The sequence below is a fragment of the Balaenoptera musculus genome, chromosome 11 (assembly GCF_009873245.2).
Source record: "Balaenoptera musculus isolate JJ_BM4_2016_0621 chromosome 11, mBalMus1.pri.v3, whole genome shotgun sequence".
Classification (NCBI taxonomy): domain Eukaryota; kingdom Metazoa; phylum Chordata; class Mammalia; order Artiodactyla; family Balaenopteridae; genus Balaenoptera; species Balaenoptera musculus.
The window spans coordinates 33762690-33779928 of record NC_045795.1 but is presented as its reverse complement, the minus strand read 5'-3'; the positions used below and the strand labels follow the sequence as shown (position 1 = coordinate 33779928).

Here is a 17239-nt window from a genome sequence, read left to right as displayed (position 1 = left end):
GCCGCCTTTGACATCCTTGACCACTGTGCTGGTTATTCTCCTCTCCTGCCCCCTCCACCAACCCATGTTCTTTCTGCTTAGTCCTGCTCTGTCCCAAGGAGACTGACCCCCTCTGGACTGCATCCCCCAGGCTCCCAGCCTACTGGCTTACTGATGGGTCGAGTCAAGGGAAGATATTGGCAAGAGTTTGGAGGCCAGGAGGAGAAATAAGTTGGGGTCTTTACTTCCCCCTACTCCCTCCGCGTTTGCCATGGTTTGAACAGGAGCTGCTTTCCTCTGTAGCTACAGCTCTTATTGGTGGTCCCTCTTCCATGGCTCTGGCGCTCACTCAGTTCCAATAACACAATTCTTTCTCCCTGCTCTTTCAAGTGTGGGGGTGTTAACAGCTCCCTGTCTTTGGATGCATCACGATCCCTTCCTTTACTGGTTCCCTTATCCTTGCCCACTCCTCTGTAAAGAACCCTGTTAAAATGATTGATAATTCAGCCCTTTTGTGTAAGCCATCTGTTCCTGGAAGGGAACTTGGCCTACAAATGCCCCCTCCTTCTTGGCATCCCTTTCCCTCTTGTAGAAGGGAATGGGAGAGGCTGGAGCACTCTTCTCAGGGGCACATTCATTTATTCTACAAATATTTTCCAAGCACCAACCATATGCCAAGCACCACGCCAGGTGCTAGGGAGATGCAAAAAACAAGAGGCAGTTCCTCTTTGTTGCTAGATGTGGAAGTGATGTTGATATTGTAAAATCTGTAGTGGCTGGATTCTAGAAGGTTAATACCTGGGTTTGGGGAGTGAAGGAAGGCCCTCAAATGAGTCATCAGAGAAAGTCTGGGACATATCTGGCCATCTCATCCAGAAAGGCACACTTGGGCTTCTGGTCCAAGATCGAGTTGAGAAGTCAGAATGCCCATCAGGGTAGAAATCAGGCCAGGCTTTGACCACAGAGATCTGCCAACTGAAATTGGTCTTGCCATAGTCGGATGCATAATGCCTTAAAAATGAAAGAGAATTATTAGAGAATTGCAGCTTTTCTGAAAAGAAAGAAAAAGTTTCTCCAGGGAGGGGCTGATTCCCACCTCTAGCACAGACTGGACCCCACACGGTGGCACTGTTTCCCTGTGATGCCCTGGTCTAAGCTAGGTCACAAGTCCTTCCCTCTACACCCAGAGTGTGTTGGGCAATCAGGGATCAACAAGGAAATAAATCTTGAGACCAATGTGCATCTAGATCAGCCCTTCCTAACATTATCTGGTCATGAGACCCTTTTAAAATTACTCTAAATTTTGAGACGTCCACAGGAGTTCTGGAGCAATAATTTGTGCCTTAATTAGAGTAGAAAGCAAAAATAGTCCTAAAGACAAATTAGTTGCTGCGAAATTTGCTTGTTTCGAAAAAAAATTTTTTAGCAGAATTTTTAAAGTCTCAATTTAGAAAAATTAGATAATTTTTAAAGACCTAGTATTGAAATTATAAGACTCAAGATTTAACCGTGCTTACTAAGTAGATGACATACAGCAAATGATATCAACAGTTACTTGGTAAATACTTCTTGTGCAGTTGAAACATCATACCTTCAAGCCACATGCAATTTCCTCCAGGATCAGCTGCCACACTTAGGTGGTGCCCAGCTTTAAAGGGAGATTATGGCTATTACAAGAATAACTATGTAAAATGTATTCAGCATTTATAAAATCTTTTAAAAACTATATTCAGTTAATTTTTATCAGAAAAATATATGAAAATTCACTCTAAAAAGGTAAAAGTTGTCCATAATCCCACCACTTAAAACACACTAACATTTATTGAGTGCTTACTATGTGCTAGGCAAACACATACTTCACATGTGTTACCTTATTACCCATCAGGTAGATAATATTATTGTTCCAGGTAACTGGGATCCAGAGAAATTAAACAACTTACCCAGGATCACACAGTTCATATAAGGTAGAAGTTAGATTTAGATCCACGTAATCTGGCTCCAGAGCCAGTCCTCTTCATTTTATTGAGTGGAATTTTCCTTCCCTCCTCTAATCCCATTGCCCAGAGATAATCATAGTGATATTTTGATGTATGTTCACCTATTCTTTTTTCTATGGTCACACACAGAGACAGAAGTGCCCCCAAGGAATGACTCAGAACTCTGGGAACTCCAGGCCATGTGAGCAGAAGGGTGATGTCCTGCCACATCATGGGAAAGATTACTTGGAATTGCAGATTCATCACTTCTCAAGGGTGACGTAAAAGGTCATCGAATCCAGCTGCCAACCAGATGCTAGAGCCCCCTGGGCAAAATCCCAGTGAGTCACGCAGGCTCTTCTGCAATCTCACTGCCTCCTGCTCAGATAGCTCGTTTGGGAATGTTTTTGTTAGACAGGACCTTGCTTGCCCTCAGCCATAATGTGACATCAGCCTTGCCCATAGGACCTGTGTCATGGCCAGAAATGGAGTGAGGGGTTGGAGAGGAGAAGGGAGGGTGGTCTGGGGTCCGGTGGGCAGGTGTGTAAGGATGAGGTCTTCCTCCAGGAGGAAGGCGGGGTGAGTGCCTCTCACTTCTGCCACCTCCGCTGTCATCATCCACCTGGAAACCATCAGGCGGGGTTAGAGAAGAAATCCAGCCATGGGTGGTAGTAACCACAGAGTGTGCCCTTTCCCTAGACCCCTGCGGCTCCGGGATAGCTCCCCTGCTTGTACTGAAAGATAGAGAAGGGCTGGAATGGGGAGGAGGAGAAAGAAGCAGCCCTGATCACATGCCTGGCACTGGGCCCTCTGAGTCCATGATCTCATTTAATCTTCACAACAACCCTGTAAAATGGTGGTTCCCAACTGGGGGAGGTTGTGTCCCGCAAGACAAACTTGCCAATGTCTGGAGACATTTTTGGTTGCCACAGCTGTGCAGTCTGAGGGTATTTGTGCTATTGCTATCTAACGGGTAGGGGCCAGGGATGCTGCTAAATATCCTACAATGTACAGGATGGGCCCTCACAACAAAGAAATGTTCAGAATAATATCCAGATGTCAATAGTGCCAAAGGTAAGAACCCCAGATGAAGGTGGGAATGTTATTGGTCCCACTTTGCAGATGAGAAAACTGAGGCTCAAAGAGGTGAAGTGACCAGAAACGAACTGTCTGACTCCATTTCATCCCAAGAGCCAGGTGTCTGTGGGAATGTGGTAGTTGGAGGCATTTGGCACAGTCAGCAGTGTGTGGGAGGAAATGAAGGGCTGAGAGGACAGGGGTGAGGGGACAGTGCCTGTCAATGACAGGGCTCATGGCACCAGTGGTCCTCCTGGTGCTCCTGGTGGTGAGCAGTGTTGAAGCTGGAGGAGGTGACAGGGAGGGGAGCACTCCTCTCTATTTGCCCCACACTCCAGGACTCCCCACTTCTAGTCCCCAGGCCTGGGTAAGAGGAGGCCACACATGGCCCTGCAGATGAATGGAGCTATTATGCTCAGTAGTGTTGGATTTCCTTCACTGTGAAGTGCCACAATTTTAGATTAGGCATCACACTGTCACTTGTATATTGGATGTGTTCTATAGTCTCTTCTGTTTTCATTTGAACATGTCATGCATGCACTTTCAACCTTTAATGGCTCCCTCCACCCTCCCAACCTGTGTTGTCTCCCCTGGATAAATTCCTGCTCATCCAACAAGGCCCAGGTGGTGTCACCTCCTCTGGGGAGTCCCCCAGGAGAGTCCAAACCCTGGCTTTCTCCATCAACCTGTTCCTCTCTTCACTGGACCTCCACCCAACATGCTTCTATGATGTTACCTACCACCCTGCATCATAATCCTTTATTTACTTGTCTGTCTTCCTGGCGGGGCTGTGGGCTCCTCCAGCTGAGGATGGGGTCTCAAGGTTTTTGATTCCCCTCCTGGAGCCTAGCCTCATGCCCTACATGGAGAAGGGAATGAGCCAAGGCTTGGGCAGTGAATGACCCAGCCGCTGATCTGGGTCCTCAGGCGTCCAAACGGCTGGACAGGCTCCCATAGGGCAGGAGTCTGGGAAGGTGTCATTCAAGCCCTGACCATTGCAGAGAATGCAGGGGATGCTTTGCAACTCTGAAGTTTGCAGGAGGAATACTGAGGGCCTTGGGTTAGGGATGACCCCAAAGTTCCCACTCTGACATGTAAGGTCTCTCACTATCAGGGGCAAGTCCAGGCCCTCTGAGGCCTCGGCTGCTACGCCTCTCAGCTCCACCCCCAGGGCCTCATGTCTGTCTCGCTACCTGGCTGTCTCCTGTCTGTCCACATTTCTTGACCCCTACCCAGCTACCTGTGACCCATCTCGAGCACAGCCCTTTGAGAGAAAGTTGGGGGTCAGGGTCAGGGTAGGGATACCTGGGAATGGACCAATAAGCCAGTCTTGTTCAAGCCTGAGGAAGCTCTGCAATCATCACACATCAATGGAGGAGTCCTGTTGGTAGCGACAAAAAGGTTCAGAGAAATGTGTGTGACGGGAAAAGAAGAACCTACCGAAAGCTAGCAGGCCCGAGTTCTGGTGCTGGTTCTGCCCCTGACCAACCAAAGACCTTGGGGAAGGGGCCCTAGTTTTCAGCTATGAAACGGTTGAAGGAAGTGATTTTTAGGGTCCTTTCCAGTCCTAACATCTTGTGATTCAGGAAGTCTGAGAGGCACACAAAAGGAGGAAAGGAACTCACCCTGGGATATACCAGACAGATGGTTCTGAGACCAGAGTTCCTGGAAGACTCGTAGATTCCACACCAATAGAACCCCCAGTCCTTTGCCCTGAGTTCAGCCATGATGAAGAAGCCCAAGCTGAGGTCATCCTGGCTAGAGAATCAAAGCTACTGGGGCTTGTCCAGAGCCTGGAATGGTGGTTAATACAGTACAGCTATGTGCTGATATTTCCCTGCGTGGGTTTTCATCTTTAAGCCTTGCTGGGGTGGATACCAGCATCTCACGGAGTTGTCTCGTCCTCTAGTTTACACAGCAACTCTGGCTTCTGTTCCCAGGAGCCTGAGAATAAATCCTCAGGTCACGGAGCCCCGCCAACCGCCACTGCAGGGCTGTGAGATGAGGGCTTCCCCCCTGCAGGGAGCCACCCTCTTTGTGTCTACACTCAGAATGAGCCCCAGAGCCGGCCTCTGGCCACAGTGCCACCCTGCCCCTGCCCTCTCCTCCCCATAGCCCCCTTCATACCTATCTCACTTAGCCATCTGCCCCTCCTCTTGACCTGCTCCCTCTGCCCCCCTCGCCTGCCCCTCATCTGAGGCCAAGAGCACCAGCAGGACAGGTGGCAGCAGGTATGTGGCCTCCCAGGCCATGGGCCCTCTTCTTGAGTTGGGATGGGGGGAGGGAAGCAAGGGAGCAGGGAAGCCCCTGAGAAGAGAAACCCAGAGCCAGGGGGATTCAGCCCATCCACCGAAGCCTGCCTGGAGAAGAGGGGGAGACCTTGGCCTATAGGTGGGACCCTCAGCTGCAGGTGCTACATCTGAGACTAGATCGAGGCTCCAGGGGACTCTGGCTCTCTTGTGCCCAGCCTCTTCCCTGTCAGCCTGTCTCCCTCGCTCTGGGGTGGAGAAAGCCGTAAAAGCCCAGGAGGAAACCATGGTGAAATTGTAATAGGGAAGAACAAACCTGACTCCATATTGGGTCTGTTTCTTTTACTTTCACCTTTGTATTCTATTGCTTTTGCTTGGAGTTAAGAATGTTGTCTATAGCCTGAAATATACATAATAGCTCATTCTCGAGGCTCTGACCTTTAAAGGTATAACACTTTTCCATTCATATAGAGATACAGAGTTGCACAGCAGAGAATCACATTTGTCTTGTTGGAGATTTACAGGAACATGGTGACCTGACCTATGTGGACAACTACAAGAACAAAGGATTATCACATCCCCTCCAGGGTCTGGCCGGCACCAAGAAGTTTGCAGCCACCAGCCACACCCCCTCCCCTTTTAGTATAAAACAAGCCTGAATTCTAACTCGGCAAGGGTGGTTCTTCGAGACACTAGACCACCATCTTCTCTGTCTGCTGGCTTTCCAAATGAAATCGCTATTCCTTGTCCCAACAGCTTGTCTCTCCATGGATTGGCCCGTCGTGTGGGAAGAAGTACAAGCTTGGATTTGGTAACAAATTAACCTATCTTTCCTCCTTCTTTCTCCCTTCTCTCCTACCACTTCCTCCCAAGCCTCAACTTTCTCCTCCCCACCGAAGAAAAGCAGGGGCTGAAGGTGAATGACAGAGTTAGGGGACACTTCCAAGGTCCCCAGGGGTCAGAGACTTCCCGCCCAGGCCTGCCTGGGAACTGGGAAGTTCCGTGGGGACTGAGGGAAGAGGGGAAGGGAGATGGAGAGTCATTTCCAGGAATGGAGGTGCAGGGAGGGTCCCTGGCAAGGGTGGGAGAGAACAAAGCTGGGGGCAGGAACATCAGAGGGGAGGGGAAGGGGGAGATGGGTGCAGAAGGAGGGGGAGGGAGAGAGGAGGAGAAAGGATCTCTGCCCCTCAGGTCATCCCTGTGCCCCAGCTCCCAGCCTGCCATAGTCACTCCATAGTGTTTGTTGAAAGGCCACACTACTCAAACACATTTTTTTAAATTGTTTTTATATGAGCTACAGAAAAACAATTGTCACAGGCCGTTTATGGTTAATAGAGAAACAACAAAGAAAAGAGACAACCCTGTAAACAAGCAGAGGGGCAGATTGGGCTTGTGGGTAGCAGACTCTGAGGCAGCAATTAGCACCAGGAAGTTTAAAGTGCTCGGGGACCAGGCTGGGAAAAAGAAGGGCAGGGGAAGCAGGACAGGCAGGAGAAGTCAGGCTGCCCTTGGGCCACAGGAAGCTCAGGTCACTTTGGGAGCCATTCTGGAAATGGGATACCCTTCAGAACTTGCCAAGGTGGCAGGGGGTGCCGGGGCTTCAGACCCCCTGCGTCAATCAGTGGGGGTAGGGGGTCTGCGCTGGGAAGGGTCTGCCCCAGGCGCGAGGCTGCCTCCTCCCTCACTACTCCCAGCACAGGGGCAAGAAGCCCATCAGCCTGAAGGAGGAGCCGGGCTGCACAGAGCAGCGTCCACCCACCCAGGGTGATGCAGAGTGAAAAGCACATTTGCAGCCATTGGGACTGTGAACCTCAGGCTTGCCTGCTGGCCTCACAGCAAGAACACATGTGTCCTGTGGGATCAGATCAGGGCTCACAGAGTGAACATCCCGTGGGGGCTGGGCTTCCTGTATTTGTTCCTTCCCTTGGCCACGACAGGAAGCCCTTCGCAGGTATGTCCCGTAGTCTCAGGCCATTGCTCAGGAAGACTCCTCATCTCGTCCACCAAAGGCAATAGCAGCCTTGGCCTGATACCCACCCTTGCCCTGCACCTGCCCGCCCTGGATCTGCTGGGGATCTGGATACCCCTGGAGCTCCGGGGAGAAGGGCAAACAGAAAGGAGGATGTAAGGGGCCAGGGTTTGGGTAAAATGTCCTGGAGCCTGGAGGTCCAAAGAGGCCACCCTGGAGCATAAGAGCTGGGAAGCTGGGGACGGAGTCTGCACCTCCTTCTCAGCACCCTGTGTCCTTCCTTACCATGGATTCACATGGGAGCAGGCTCTACGGGTGGGAGTTTGCCTGGTTCCAGGAGCCCCTCATCCTGGGCAAATAAGGATGGTCGGTCCACCTAGCAGCTACCCGGCATGACATCAGGTAACAAAGGCCTCTGCCTGGGCCCAGACCCACCTCCTGGGACCAGACCATGTCCCCCTGCACCCTCCCTAGCCCCTTCCCATCAAGTACAAAACAGAGAAATAGGATCCGATGATTTTAAAAGTAGAATGTGACAAGCATTAGACCTGGACAAGAAGTGGAGGACCAAGCAGCATGAGGCTTTTACTCAGTGTATGAGGCTCGTGTTAGTTCATTTTATCCTGAGAACAGTCTTGAGAGGTAGGAATTAGTGTCCCCTTTCACAAGAGAGGGAAAATGAGGCCCAATATGGTTAGTGACTTGCACAGGGTCCCACAGTGACAGGTGGCATCCTTGGGTCCCGGTCCTGAGCCTCTGCACCCACCAACATCCCGCTCTCAGCTGGGGCAGGGCCGTCAGCGTGTGGTTTTAGGGTGGAGAATAAACCCCGTCCTAGTTACACACCGGGATCAGGAGGACGGTTATCGCCGTGTGCGTGTGTGTGTGTGTGTGTGTGTGTGTGTGTGTGTTTCCTGGCACCAGGTCTGTCAGTTCCTCAGTCTGAGTCTCCCCTCTAGTGCCTTCTCCTGGGCATAGGAAAGAGGTGCTGCCTCCCTGCTGTCCCCCAGGATTGCCCCCTGCCCCTTCCTCTCTCCCCACTTCTATCCTGGAGTGGCACCTGCAGGCTGGCTGCCCACCAAGGCCCCAGCTGTGTCACTCCCCTGACTATGACATTTGATCTCCCACCTGGGAGGGCTGTGTCCCGAGGCCAAGAGTGGAGAGGCCACATCTACCCCCAGTCTCTCATTCCAGTGGCTCCAGGCTGGTGGATACCCCTCCCTAGGGGAGGAATCCAGTCCATATTCTTCAGCCATCGCCGCAGAAGAAGCCAACTCTGAGGCACGAGCCAGTGAGGCAGGGGCAGACACCCCCGGCTATTGGGCCCCTGGCCCAGGCTCCTTGGCTCCATCCTCCCTGCCCCTCCTGGCCCAGGCAGTTCTCCAGGCTGTAGTCAGCTCTGAGTTGTCTTTGCTGTGTCACCAGTGGGTCCTCTCTTTCCAGGGGACAATAAGTCCCCAGAGGGAAGGTGACCCCCCCTTTCTCTGAGCCATGGCCTCCCCTCCAGTGGACCCTCAAGGGCCCCCTGTTCTCTTCAGGAGCTCAGACCCGGAGCCAGGGTGTGGGAACTGGGGGAGAGAGCCCTGATCAGCCTCTGCATGCAAGTCCAGGGACAGGCTGGTCCTGCGGGTGAGGGGCTCTCAGCTGCCCGGTCACAGCCTTCCCTGGAGGCGCCAGCCAGCAGGCAGCAGCAGCGGGAGTGTGGTCCCTGCTGGCTCCCAGGACTCGACGGACAAGCAGCCACAGTCAGATCAGGGCCCATCCAGAGGCCCCGTAGAGGACACTTGGCCCAGGGGCTGGGGGGCTTGGACAGCTCTGGGATCCCCAACACCTTTGTTGACCCCCAACTCTTAGTCACTGTTCCTTCTTCTCCTCCAGGGTGGGACCCTCAGGACACGGGCTGTTTCTGGGGCTCTTTCTTCCCCCAAGGGCATGGGGACGCTTGAAAAGAGCAGAGGGAAACTGAGGACAGAGCCCCGGGTGGGGAGAGGGCAGCCCTAGCTGTCCACCCCTCCCCCCATCAGCTTGATAGTAAGAGGTTCCAAGGCCGATGGGAGCTGAGGTCTCTGTCTGCAAACAGCACACCTGGGGCTTCTCTGCCATCCAGCCAGGGCCCAGGCGTCTGTGGCTCTCAGCAGAATCACCTCAGTGGCTCCCCCCCACCCCCAGGGACTTCCCGCCTGGTGCCCCCTGCTCTGCCCCCTGCCCCCCGCCAGGTTCCGGGCAGCCCAGGGGAACTGAGCGGATGCAGTGCAGCCTCCGGTTCTGGGAAGGCCTGAGTCCAGCGCTGAGTCCTCATCCCCGGCCTGTCCGATCCAGACAGGTCCCCATCTTCACTCCTCCTCTGGTCTCCCGGGACCCCTCTGGGCGAAGCTCCCCCCCACCATACAGTTAAGTGGCTTCAGACCAAGCAGGCTTCCACGGAGGCTCCGGTCTTGCGGATGGGTCCCTCCAGGATCTGGCAGGATCACGGCACATGCTGTAGCCTGCGAGGATGGGGACAGAGATGAAGAGGGCGGTCCTCCTGCTCACCACCCACAGCTCCTGGGCCAGCCCAGCCCCTCTGCCTCTGCCCTCGGCTTCCTGTTGGCTCAGCCCCAGAAGGCTACGCTAAGCTGTCGCTGCCTGCCCACCCGCCTCCCTCACCTGGGTGCTGTACGGTCCTCCTGACTGGACACAGGCGAGGACACACCGCCTGGGGACCGAGGGCATGTCGGGCACTTTGGAAAGGGTGTCAAACCCCCCAGCGCTCTGTCCTCGGGGGGCCAAGAGGGTGGGCGCTACTCACTTCCCATGTGCCTCTTCTTCCAGAAGCCATAGACCACGATCAGCATCACAGGCACTGGGAGCAAGGCCAGCACCCCCACGAGCACAGCAGGATAGAAGTCCTGGTGCCTGCGGAGACAGGACAGAGTGCGGAGGAGGTGAGTACCAGGGTGCCCCACCCTGGCCCACGTCCTTCTGCACACCACGCGAGAGGAGTGGGACCAGGGGAAACCTGCCAGTCCCCGCGGGGAGTGATGGCTTCTCTTCCTTGGGGGCCCACCCGTGGGAGAAGGAAGTGAGGTGCTCAGAGGTCAGGGATGAAGCCCCGTACCCCCAGCGAAGGGAAGCATCTCTCCACTTTAGTACCTCTCCTCCATTATTCCCCCAAATCTGCTGAGGACAAGGGCTCTAAGAGACCCCCATTTGTGACAGAAGAAACCAACGTTCTTACTCTCCTCATGGTGACTGAGGATGGCACTTCCCACCTTTGTCCTTCGGAACAGATGCTATAGGTGCCCTGCCTATATTCCCTTGCTGTATCACTTCCATGTACACCAGTCCTCAGCAACTCCATTTAAAAATTTTTTGGCCTGAGGGCTTTCTGTGGTCACTGGTGCTCTCCATGCCACACATGGCAGGCAGCCCTCTACCAATAAGCAAGAGAGTGGGTGTATAAATACCCAAGCTCCCTTGCCCTCCAGGTGGCTGCTAGACACTGGACCCTAGAGTCTCCCCAGCGGGATTGAGCTCTTGCTGCCCACAGTGATAACCAGCCTCAGTAAGTTCTCTATCTGCTGCCTTCCCTTCCCTGTCTCACTTCCCCATGCTCTTTCCAGTGTTCCAAATACAATGTGAATCCTGGTCTCACAGTCCACTCCTCAGGGAACTCAAATTAAAGTGTCCCCATTTCCCACTTCCTACTCCCCAGGCTGCTCCCCTTGTCCGGTCCCTACCCTCTCCTCTTCATCCACAGACTCTTATGCTGACCCAGCCCCTGACCTCCTTTCCCACTGCCTTCATTTCTGTCCCATGTCCATCCCAGCTTCCCTCTCCCACCTCCCATTCAGCAACAGGTCAAACTGAGTTCCCGGTGGGCGAAAGGGGCTGGTCTGCTGTAACATTTCACCTTGGGGTCTCTTCAGGCACCAAGAACTGTTGCCATGTCTGGGAAAATGGCCTTCAACCCAGGCCCCCCGGGTACCTGCTGGGGGATAATTGGTTGAGGAGAGACCTGCCAGTGGGGCACATTCCCGTGGTGGGCGATCCCGTGGTGCACAGGGGCGCAGCCTTAGTGGGGGTGGAGGCTGGGCCAGCAGCGGAGGCTGCGGCATTGCTGGGAGACGCAGTCACTGTCTGGGACCCCATGGTCCTCCTGGGCCCCGTGGTGGAGGGGCTGGCGCCAGTGAAGCCGTAGCCCGTCACAGAGGTCAGTCTGATGCTCCCTGAGGCAGGGAAGGGCAAGAGTCTAGGCAAGGTGAGGAGTCCAGGTGTGAACACCGTCGTGCTTGTGGTGAAAGGGGCATCAGGGCCTGAGGTGAGGGCTGGGCCAGCTGTGACGACAGTTCCACTCTGGAGGATGGTGGGCAGCTTCGTAAAAGGAGTGTTTCTCTTGGTCGTGGAGGCTGAGGGACGAGAGAGGGAGGAAAGTGGGACTGAGTCGAGGGCCTTGGTGCTGGAAGCAGCTCCCGGCAGCCCACACACTTGTCTGGGTAGGACCTGTCCTTGTCTTGCTCCTTGACCTTGGACCTAGGATTCTGCTCTGCTGAGGGACCAGGTGTGTGCTTGTTCAGAGGGTGAGGTCAGGGAGGAGGAAGTAGGCACAGGAAAGGAGGAAGAGTCTTTCACAAAATTCTTAGTGTCCCCCGTCAGGCCACCTGGGCCAAGAGGACACTTCCCTCCCCACCCCCATCTCTCTTGTCACTCCCTGGACCTTCCTCATTCCTGTAAGTCAGAGATTTCTCTGCTCTGATGTTGAACATGAACTTTCCCAGTTGCTCCATGATGGGCGACTGGGATCCAGAGATGAGGACAAGGAAGCATCAAAGACCCAGATCCCAAAGAACGCCGTGAGCAGCGGGGCCAGGTGCCTTCCTTGGGGGCTTATTAAGAGACACAGGAACTGGTCCTGCCACCCTCATGCATCAGTTCAGGCCTTTATCATCCCATTTGCTAGAAGAAGGCTGGACTTTGGATGGTGGAAGAGGAGGGAGTGGTAGGAGCTGTGAGGGCTCAGTCTAGAAGGCAGTGTTGAGTCTTTCTCATCAGGGAACAGGAAAATAGAGAGAGAGGGATGGTGAGGGGGAGAGAGCTGCTGCTAGCTGCTGCTGCATCCCACTACTATGCACGCAAGGATGCACTCCCGAGGACCAGATGGTCACCGTGGAAGGCGCCCATTTTTCTGGGCAAGGGAACCAGAACAAGTGGCATTGGTGAGGATGGGGATGGGGGAAGGGGCTGATCTGGAGCCAGATCTCCCACATCATCCTACTCAGCAGTGTGAAGACCCCCAAAGGACCTTTCAAAGAACTCATACACAGGTGCCTTGGGAGAGCCAGCATTTGGCCACAGAGGCTCTAAGAGTGGGCAGAAAAGGAGTGACATCCAACAGAGAGAGACCTGCTACAAGGGTCAGTGAAGTCACACAACCGTTTCCCTCTCCTTCATCCCTGCCTCAATATACCAGGGGGTTGGGAGGGGCAGGACCAGGAGGAGGTGATGGAGAGGAGCACCCCTTCCCTCCCTCCTGAGATGAAGGAGGGGGAGTTGGACAGCAGCAGTCCCCCTTCTCCACTTCAAGTGCCTGGGGCCATAAACCTGGTTTTCAAGGGGGACTGGAAGAGCATATATTGCTAGAAGATTCGCATTTTTAATTGCCTGTGCATTTTTTATTTCCTAATAATTGAAAAGGTCTGCAAAGTTGGAATCTCCCCAAACTGTGGTTAAGAGATGGAAAGTGAGATCTGACGTAGTACAACAGAGGGATACACTAAGGGAAAAATAAAACCATTTCATGTTTGTATCCCTACAGATTAAGACTTCAATAAACTGGTTTCGACTACTTCCCTAGGGCTAAATCAGAACCGGAGAGGGAAGGGATGAGATTTGCTCCATATCTTAGAGACAGCAGTTACCCTAGCTCAGACCCAACAGAAGATGGGGATGCAGTTGGGTTAGGGGGACAGGGAAGGGTGGATGATAAGTTTCACAATCACTGGCTGTTCTCTGCAGGCTCTTTGGCTCCTCACCCTTTCCCATCTTATAAATGTGGAAGGAGCGCAGGGCTACGTTCTTGGCCCTCCTCTCTTTTTCTATACTCAAGGGAGAGTTTTGATCATCTTAAAGACAAGGCACAATATCACCTCCTCTAAACTCTCCCATAGCTTCCTATTCTACCTAGGATAAAACTCAAACCCCAAATCATGGACTTTAGGGCTGCTGTTTCCCTGTCCAACCTCATCTTCTATCACTCTGCTCCACACTCAATATGGACCAGCTTCTTCTCACCTCAGGGACTTTGCACATGCAATTCTCCCCACCTGGAAAGCCCTTTGAATCACCCACTTTCAACAGGGCTAGAAAGCTCTCATCACACGCAGGCTCTGCTTGATGTCATCTGCTCAGGGAGGTCTTCTCTGATTCCCCACTAATTCAGTAGCTTCCTCCACCACTGAACTTTCTAGTTCATCACATTGTTTTATTTTCTTAAGAACATTTATTGTTATCTGCAACTGTTTATCTGACAATGTGCTATTGCCTGTCACCTCCCATAGGGTAGGAATGGGTCCGGTTTTGCTCACCACTGTATCCTCAGAGCCTAGAATAGTGCCTGGCACAGAATCAGGGCTCAGTGGATATATATTGAACAGATGATTGAATAAAACAAGCACAGAGAGTCCTGAGTTCTAATCTCATCTCGTCCACTTGCTAGTTCTGTGACCCTGGACAAAGTCAGAGCCGCAAGGACTTTTTAGATCTCATTTCCTTCATCTGTAAAAGGGTGACAAGAATGCCCATGAAGGTGTCTGTAAAGGAACTGTGAAAACCCCACTGTACATCATGCCTATTGATGGATTATTATTATTGTTATATTTGATGTCAGTGGAGTACAGGGCGGGGAGGACACCCCCCCAGCATCCCAGTGCCCCAGCAGGCCTGCTCACCTGGAGACACTTCCAGCAGGAAGCCCATCAGAGGGTAGAGGATGCCAGAGCTGTTGCGCATGCACCAGTACCGGCCCGAGTCCTGGCGCCTCAGGGCCGCCATGGTGATACTGACCACCTTGGCCTGGGTATCGTCCTGCAGCAAATAGCGCGGCCCCTGCACCCCAACACGGGTGAACACAGTCTCGCACTTCTTCCTCCTGATTTTGCACCAAACTTTACCCTCTATGTGGTTTTTGCGGCTCTTGTAGGAGCACTGCACAGAGAGAGTCTCCCCTTCAAAGTGCCGCACTTTGGAGTACACGCTCTCGACAGGGGCACCTGGGGAGACACGACTTGTTGAGAAAGGAGGAAGGAAGCATCTTGAAACTCGAAGCTCGTGGTGAAGGGAGAGGAGGTGGATATTTCTCTGCTGTCATGGAACTCAGAGTGTGAAGAAGAAATACAGCCCAACTCTGATGGAGGGGGACACGGGCTTCTCCCCCAGGGAGCTCTTGGTCTGTTGGAGAAGACACTAGCCCTGCCCTGTAGTTCCCAGACTGATGGGGGAGACAGTAGTCCTGTGCCCTTGGGGAATCCTAAAATGATGAGGAAGATACAGGGCTAGCCCTCCGGGGACTCCTAGTCTGATGGTGGAGACACAGGCGTAGCCCACAGGGAGCCCCTAGTCTAATGAAGGAAACTCAGCCCTTACACTCAAGGAACTTCAGCAGACGCAGCCGTTTTCTTTGCGGCATTTTCTAGTCTGATGGGAGAGTCATAAGCCCTGTCTTCAGGGTCTTGTGGGAAAGAGTCAGGTCCTGCCCTCAATGAGACAGAGACACAAACCAAACGCAAGTCATCATTCTGAAATTCCAGAGCACAACAAACCTAGGTAGATAAGAAAATTCAATCTTTGAAAATATTGAGTAGTTATTTGTTTCACAAACAGGTTTACTCTAGTCATCTTTTAAATAGCAAGTTGTCTGAGTTCATTCTAGGTGATGTTTAATTTTAAAATATTCTAGTTACCTAAAACCCGTAGATCCGATATGCCCAGACATTTATATACACTCCCAGTGGAGTGTAAACCAAAGAATTCTACAATTATTCACTGTTCATATGTTGCCTTCTATGCCTAGGAAGAAGATGTGGTCAGTGAGCTTCATAACCCGTGGTCTGATGGGGAGAGGGTAGAACTAAGGCTGGGGTGGTGAATCAGGGGACAGTGAGAGAGAGAAAGCTGCAGTGAGGGCCCTCCAGCGCTCTACCCACCCTCAGCTTGGCATTTCCTCCTTGAACACCCTCTGAGCCTTCTGCAAACACGCACACAGTTCTCCCCAGTAGGACAGAGTGGACAGCATTTTGGAGTCTAAATAAACATAGGTTAAAACTCAGGTTCTACCACTGACTAACCATGTGAGCAGATCACTTAATGTCTCTGTTTCTTATCTGTCTCTGGCTGGCTCTGAGAACTGTGCCCCAGGACAGTGCCTTGAATGTAGTACATGCTCAGTGCACGTCTCCTTCTCCCAAATGCAGGTTGCTCCAGACTTTCCCAATGGAACCCAGAGCTGTGATAGCCAAGGGCCCAGCACCCCAGACATCCACCTTAGTTTCCAACCCAGCTGCCACTAGAGTTGAGGCTTGGAGTAAGGTAATGCCCTCTCTCGTATCACTTTGTCCCATGCAAGTTAAATGATCCAACTCAATTATTTGGCAGGTGGCAGGTTTGGGGGACCCCAGGGGACACTCTTCTGCCCTGGAAAAGCGGGTCTCTCTGGGAGAGGCGTACAGATAGGGCGACCTTAGAACGGGTCTCCAGGGCACTGTGTTTATGTGTGCCCACCTTCCACCCCTCACACAGGAGGTGCCCAGAACTGAACAGGAAATGGTAACTTGGTTGTCATGGCAGCGAGCAAGGCAGGATTGGGTGAGGCCCCCTCAAGGAGCATTTAGTAGCCGTGGGGTGGGAGAGATTGCTTCAGGGATTGCTTCCCTACCCCCACCCCAGGACAGGGGCTAGGGACGGAGGTTGTGGCATCAACATTCCAAGAAAAAGCAAGTTCAAAGCGCACACATGTAAGGTAATGATTCCCGTAGGAACCAAACAGGACTTTCCCGACAGAGGCCAAGGGACGAGGGCTTGTTGTGTGTGAGGAAGTGGAGTGGCCCTGGTCAGAGGTCCTGAGGAAGACAGGCAGATAAAGGGGCCCATGCAGAGAGGGTCCAGAGCTTTATCTTAGTTTGTGAGGCCTGGGTTAGCTTTGCCCAGGGCCAGATACTGGGAGGGAACCTTCTTACTGGTCTCTGGTAAGGAGCTACTAGGTCAGCCAGACCGCCTCCTCCTCCAACCCCACAAGATCACTGAGCACGGAAAAGCAGGAAGGGGGTCCAGGAACAGACCACTCCCTCCCCCGTAAGCCACCCACCCACCCTCTCACCTGCGACAGGGCCCTGGAGCCACAGCAGCAGCAGCAGCAGGAAGGTGGGAGCCATGGCGCCGTGCAGTGGGGACGGGCACAAGTCCAGCAGGGGGCAGGGATCCAAGGTTAGGGCCCCAGGCCTACGCTGGACGTGCCACTTGGGGCTGCCAGGGAAGACCTGGGGTTCTAAATATGAAGTTGCCCATTTAGGGAAGTGAGGAAGTTGTGGGACCCACTGTGACCAGCAGACCGCAGGGGCCCGCAGGGCCTGCGAGAGGGCGGTGCTGGTGCAGTTTCCACCCCCTGTTACTCAAAACTTCAGGCAGGAGTGGCTGCTCCACCCGGTCCGGGGCCTCCCAGCCCAGGCAGGGCTCTCAGCGTCAGCAGACTCCTCACCCTCTGGATTCCCTCCTGGAATCTGGTCCATTAGGAATGCCAGCCTCCGAAGCCAGTTATTCATCTAGGGGGCTAGTGTGAGGTTTCTAGAACCTCAGGCACAGACTTCCCTGGAATTCTCTGGGCTCAGAGACCCAGAGATATAGGCTCTGGGGCTTGGGTGGGGCATCTCAGACCCAACGTTTTTCACAAACCCACATTCACAGGGAGTTTCTTGTAAGCTCCCATTTGTTTATTCATGCACTCATTCGTGCATGTGTGC

At 53.2% G+C, this 17239-nt stretch overlaps 1 protein-coding gene across 1 annotated transcript; it reads right to left on the bottom strand.

The window, feature by feature from the left end:
• Nucleotides 1-9641: 9641 nt before the first annotated feature.
• LOC118904228 (trem-like transcript 2 protein) lies at nucleotides 9642-16761 on the bottom strand. Its single transcript, XM_036870145.1, has 5 exons — nucleotides 16600-16761; nucleotides 14177-14497; nucleotides 11218-11638; nucleotides 10039-10145; nucleotides 9642-9736 (listed from the first exon to the last, which is right to left on the bottom strand). The coding sequence occupies exons 1-5, from the start codon at nucleotides 16652-16654 to the stop codon at nucleotides 9642-9644; spliced, it is 999 nt and encodes a 332-aa protein (XP_036726040.1). The 5' UTR covers nucleotides 16655-16761.
• Nucleotides 16762-17239: the final 478 nt, after the last annotated feature.

What these genes read in the sequence shown, in the direction of transcription:
- LOC118904228 (XM_036870145.1), bottom strand. Translation starts at nt 16,654, where the DNA reads ATGGCTCCCACCTTCCTGCTGCTGCTGCTGCTGTGGCTCCAGGGCCCT. An exon ending in AACCAATTATCCCCCAGCAG is followed by an intron (nt 10,146 to 11,217) that starts GTACCCGGGGGG and finishes CTGTCTCCGCAG; the next exon opens with GCACCAGGACTTCTATCCTG. An exon ending in GAAGAAGAGGCACATGGGAA is followed by an intron (nt 9,737 to 10,038) that starts GTGAGTAGCGCC and finishes CCATCCTCGCAG; the next exon opens with GCTACAGCATGTGCCGTGAT.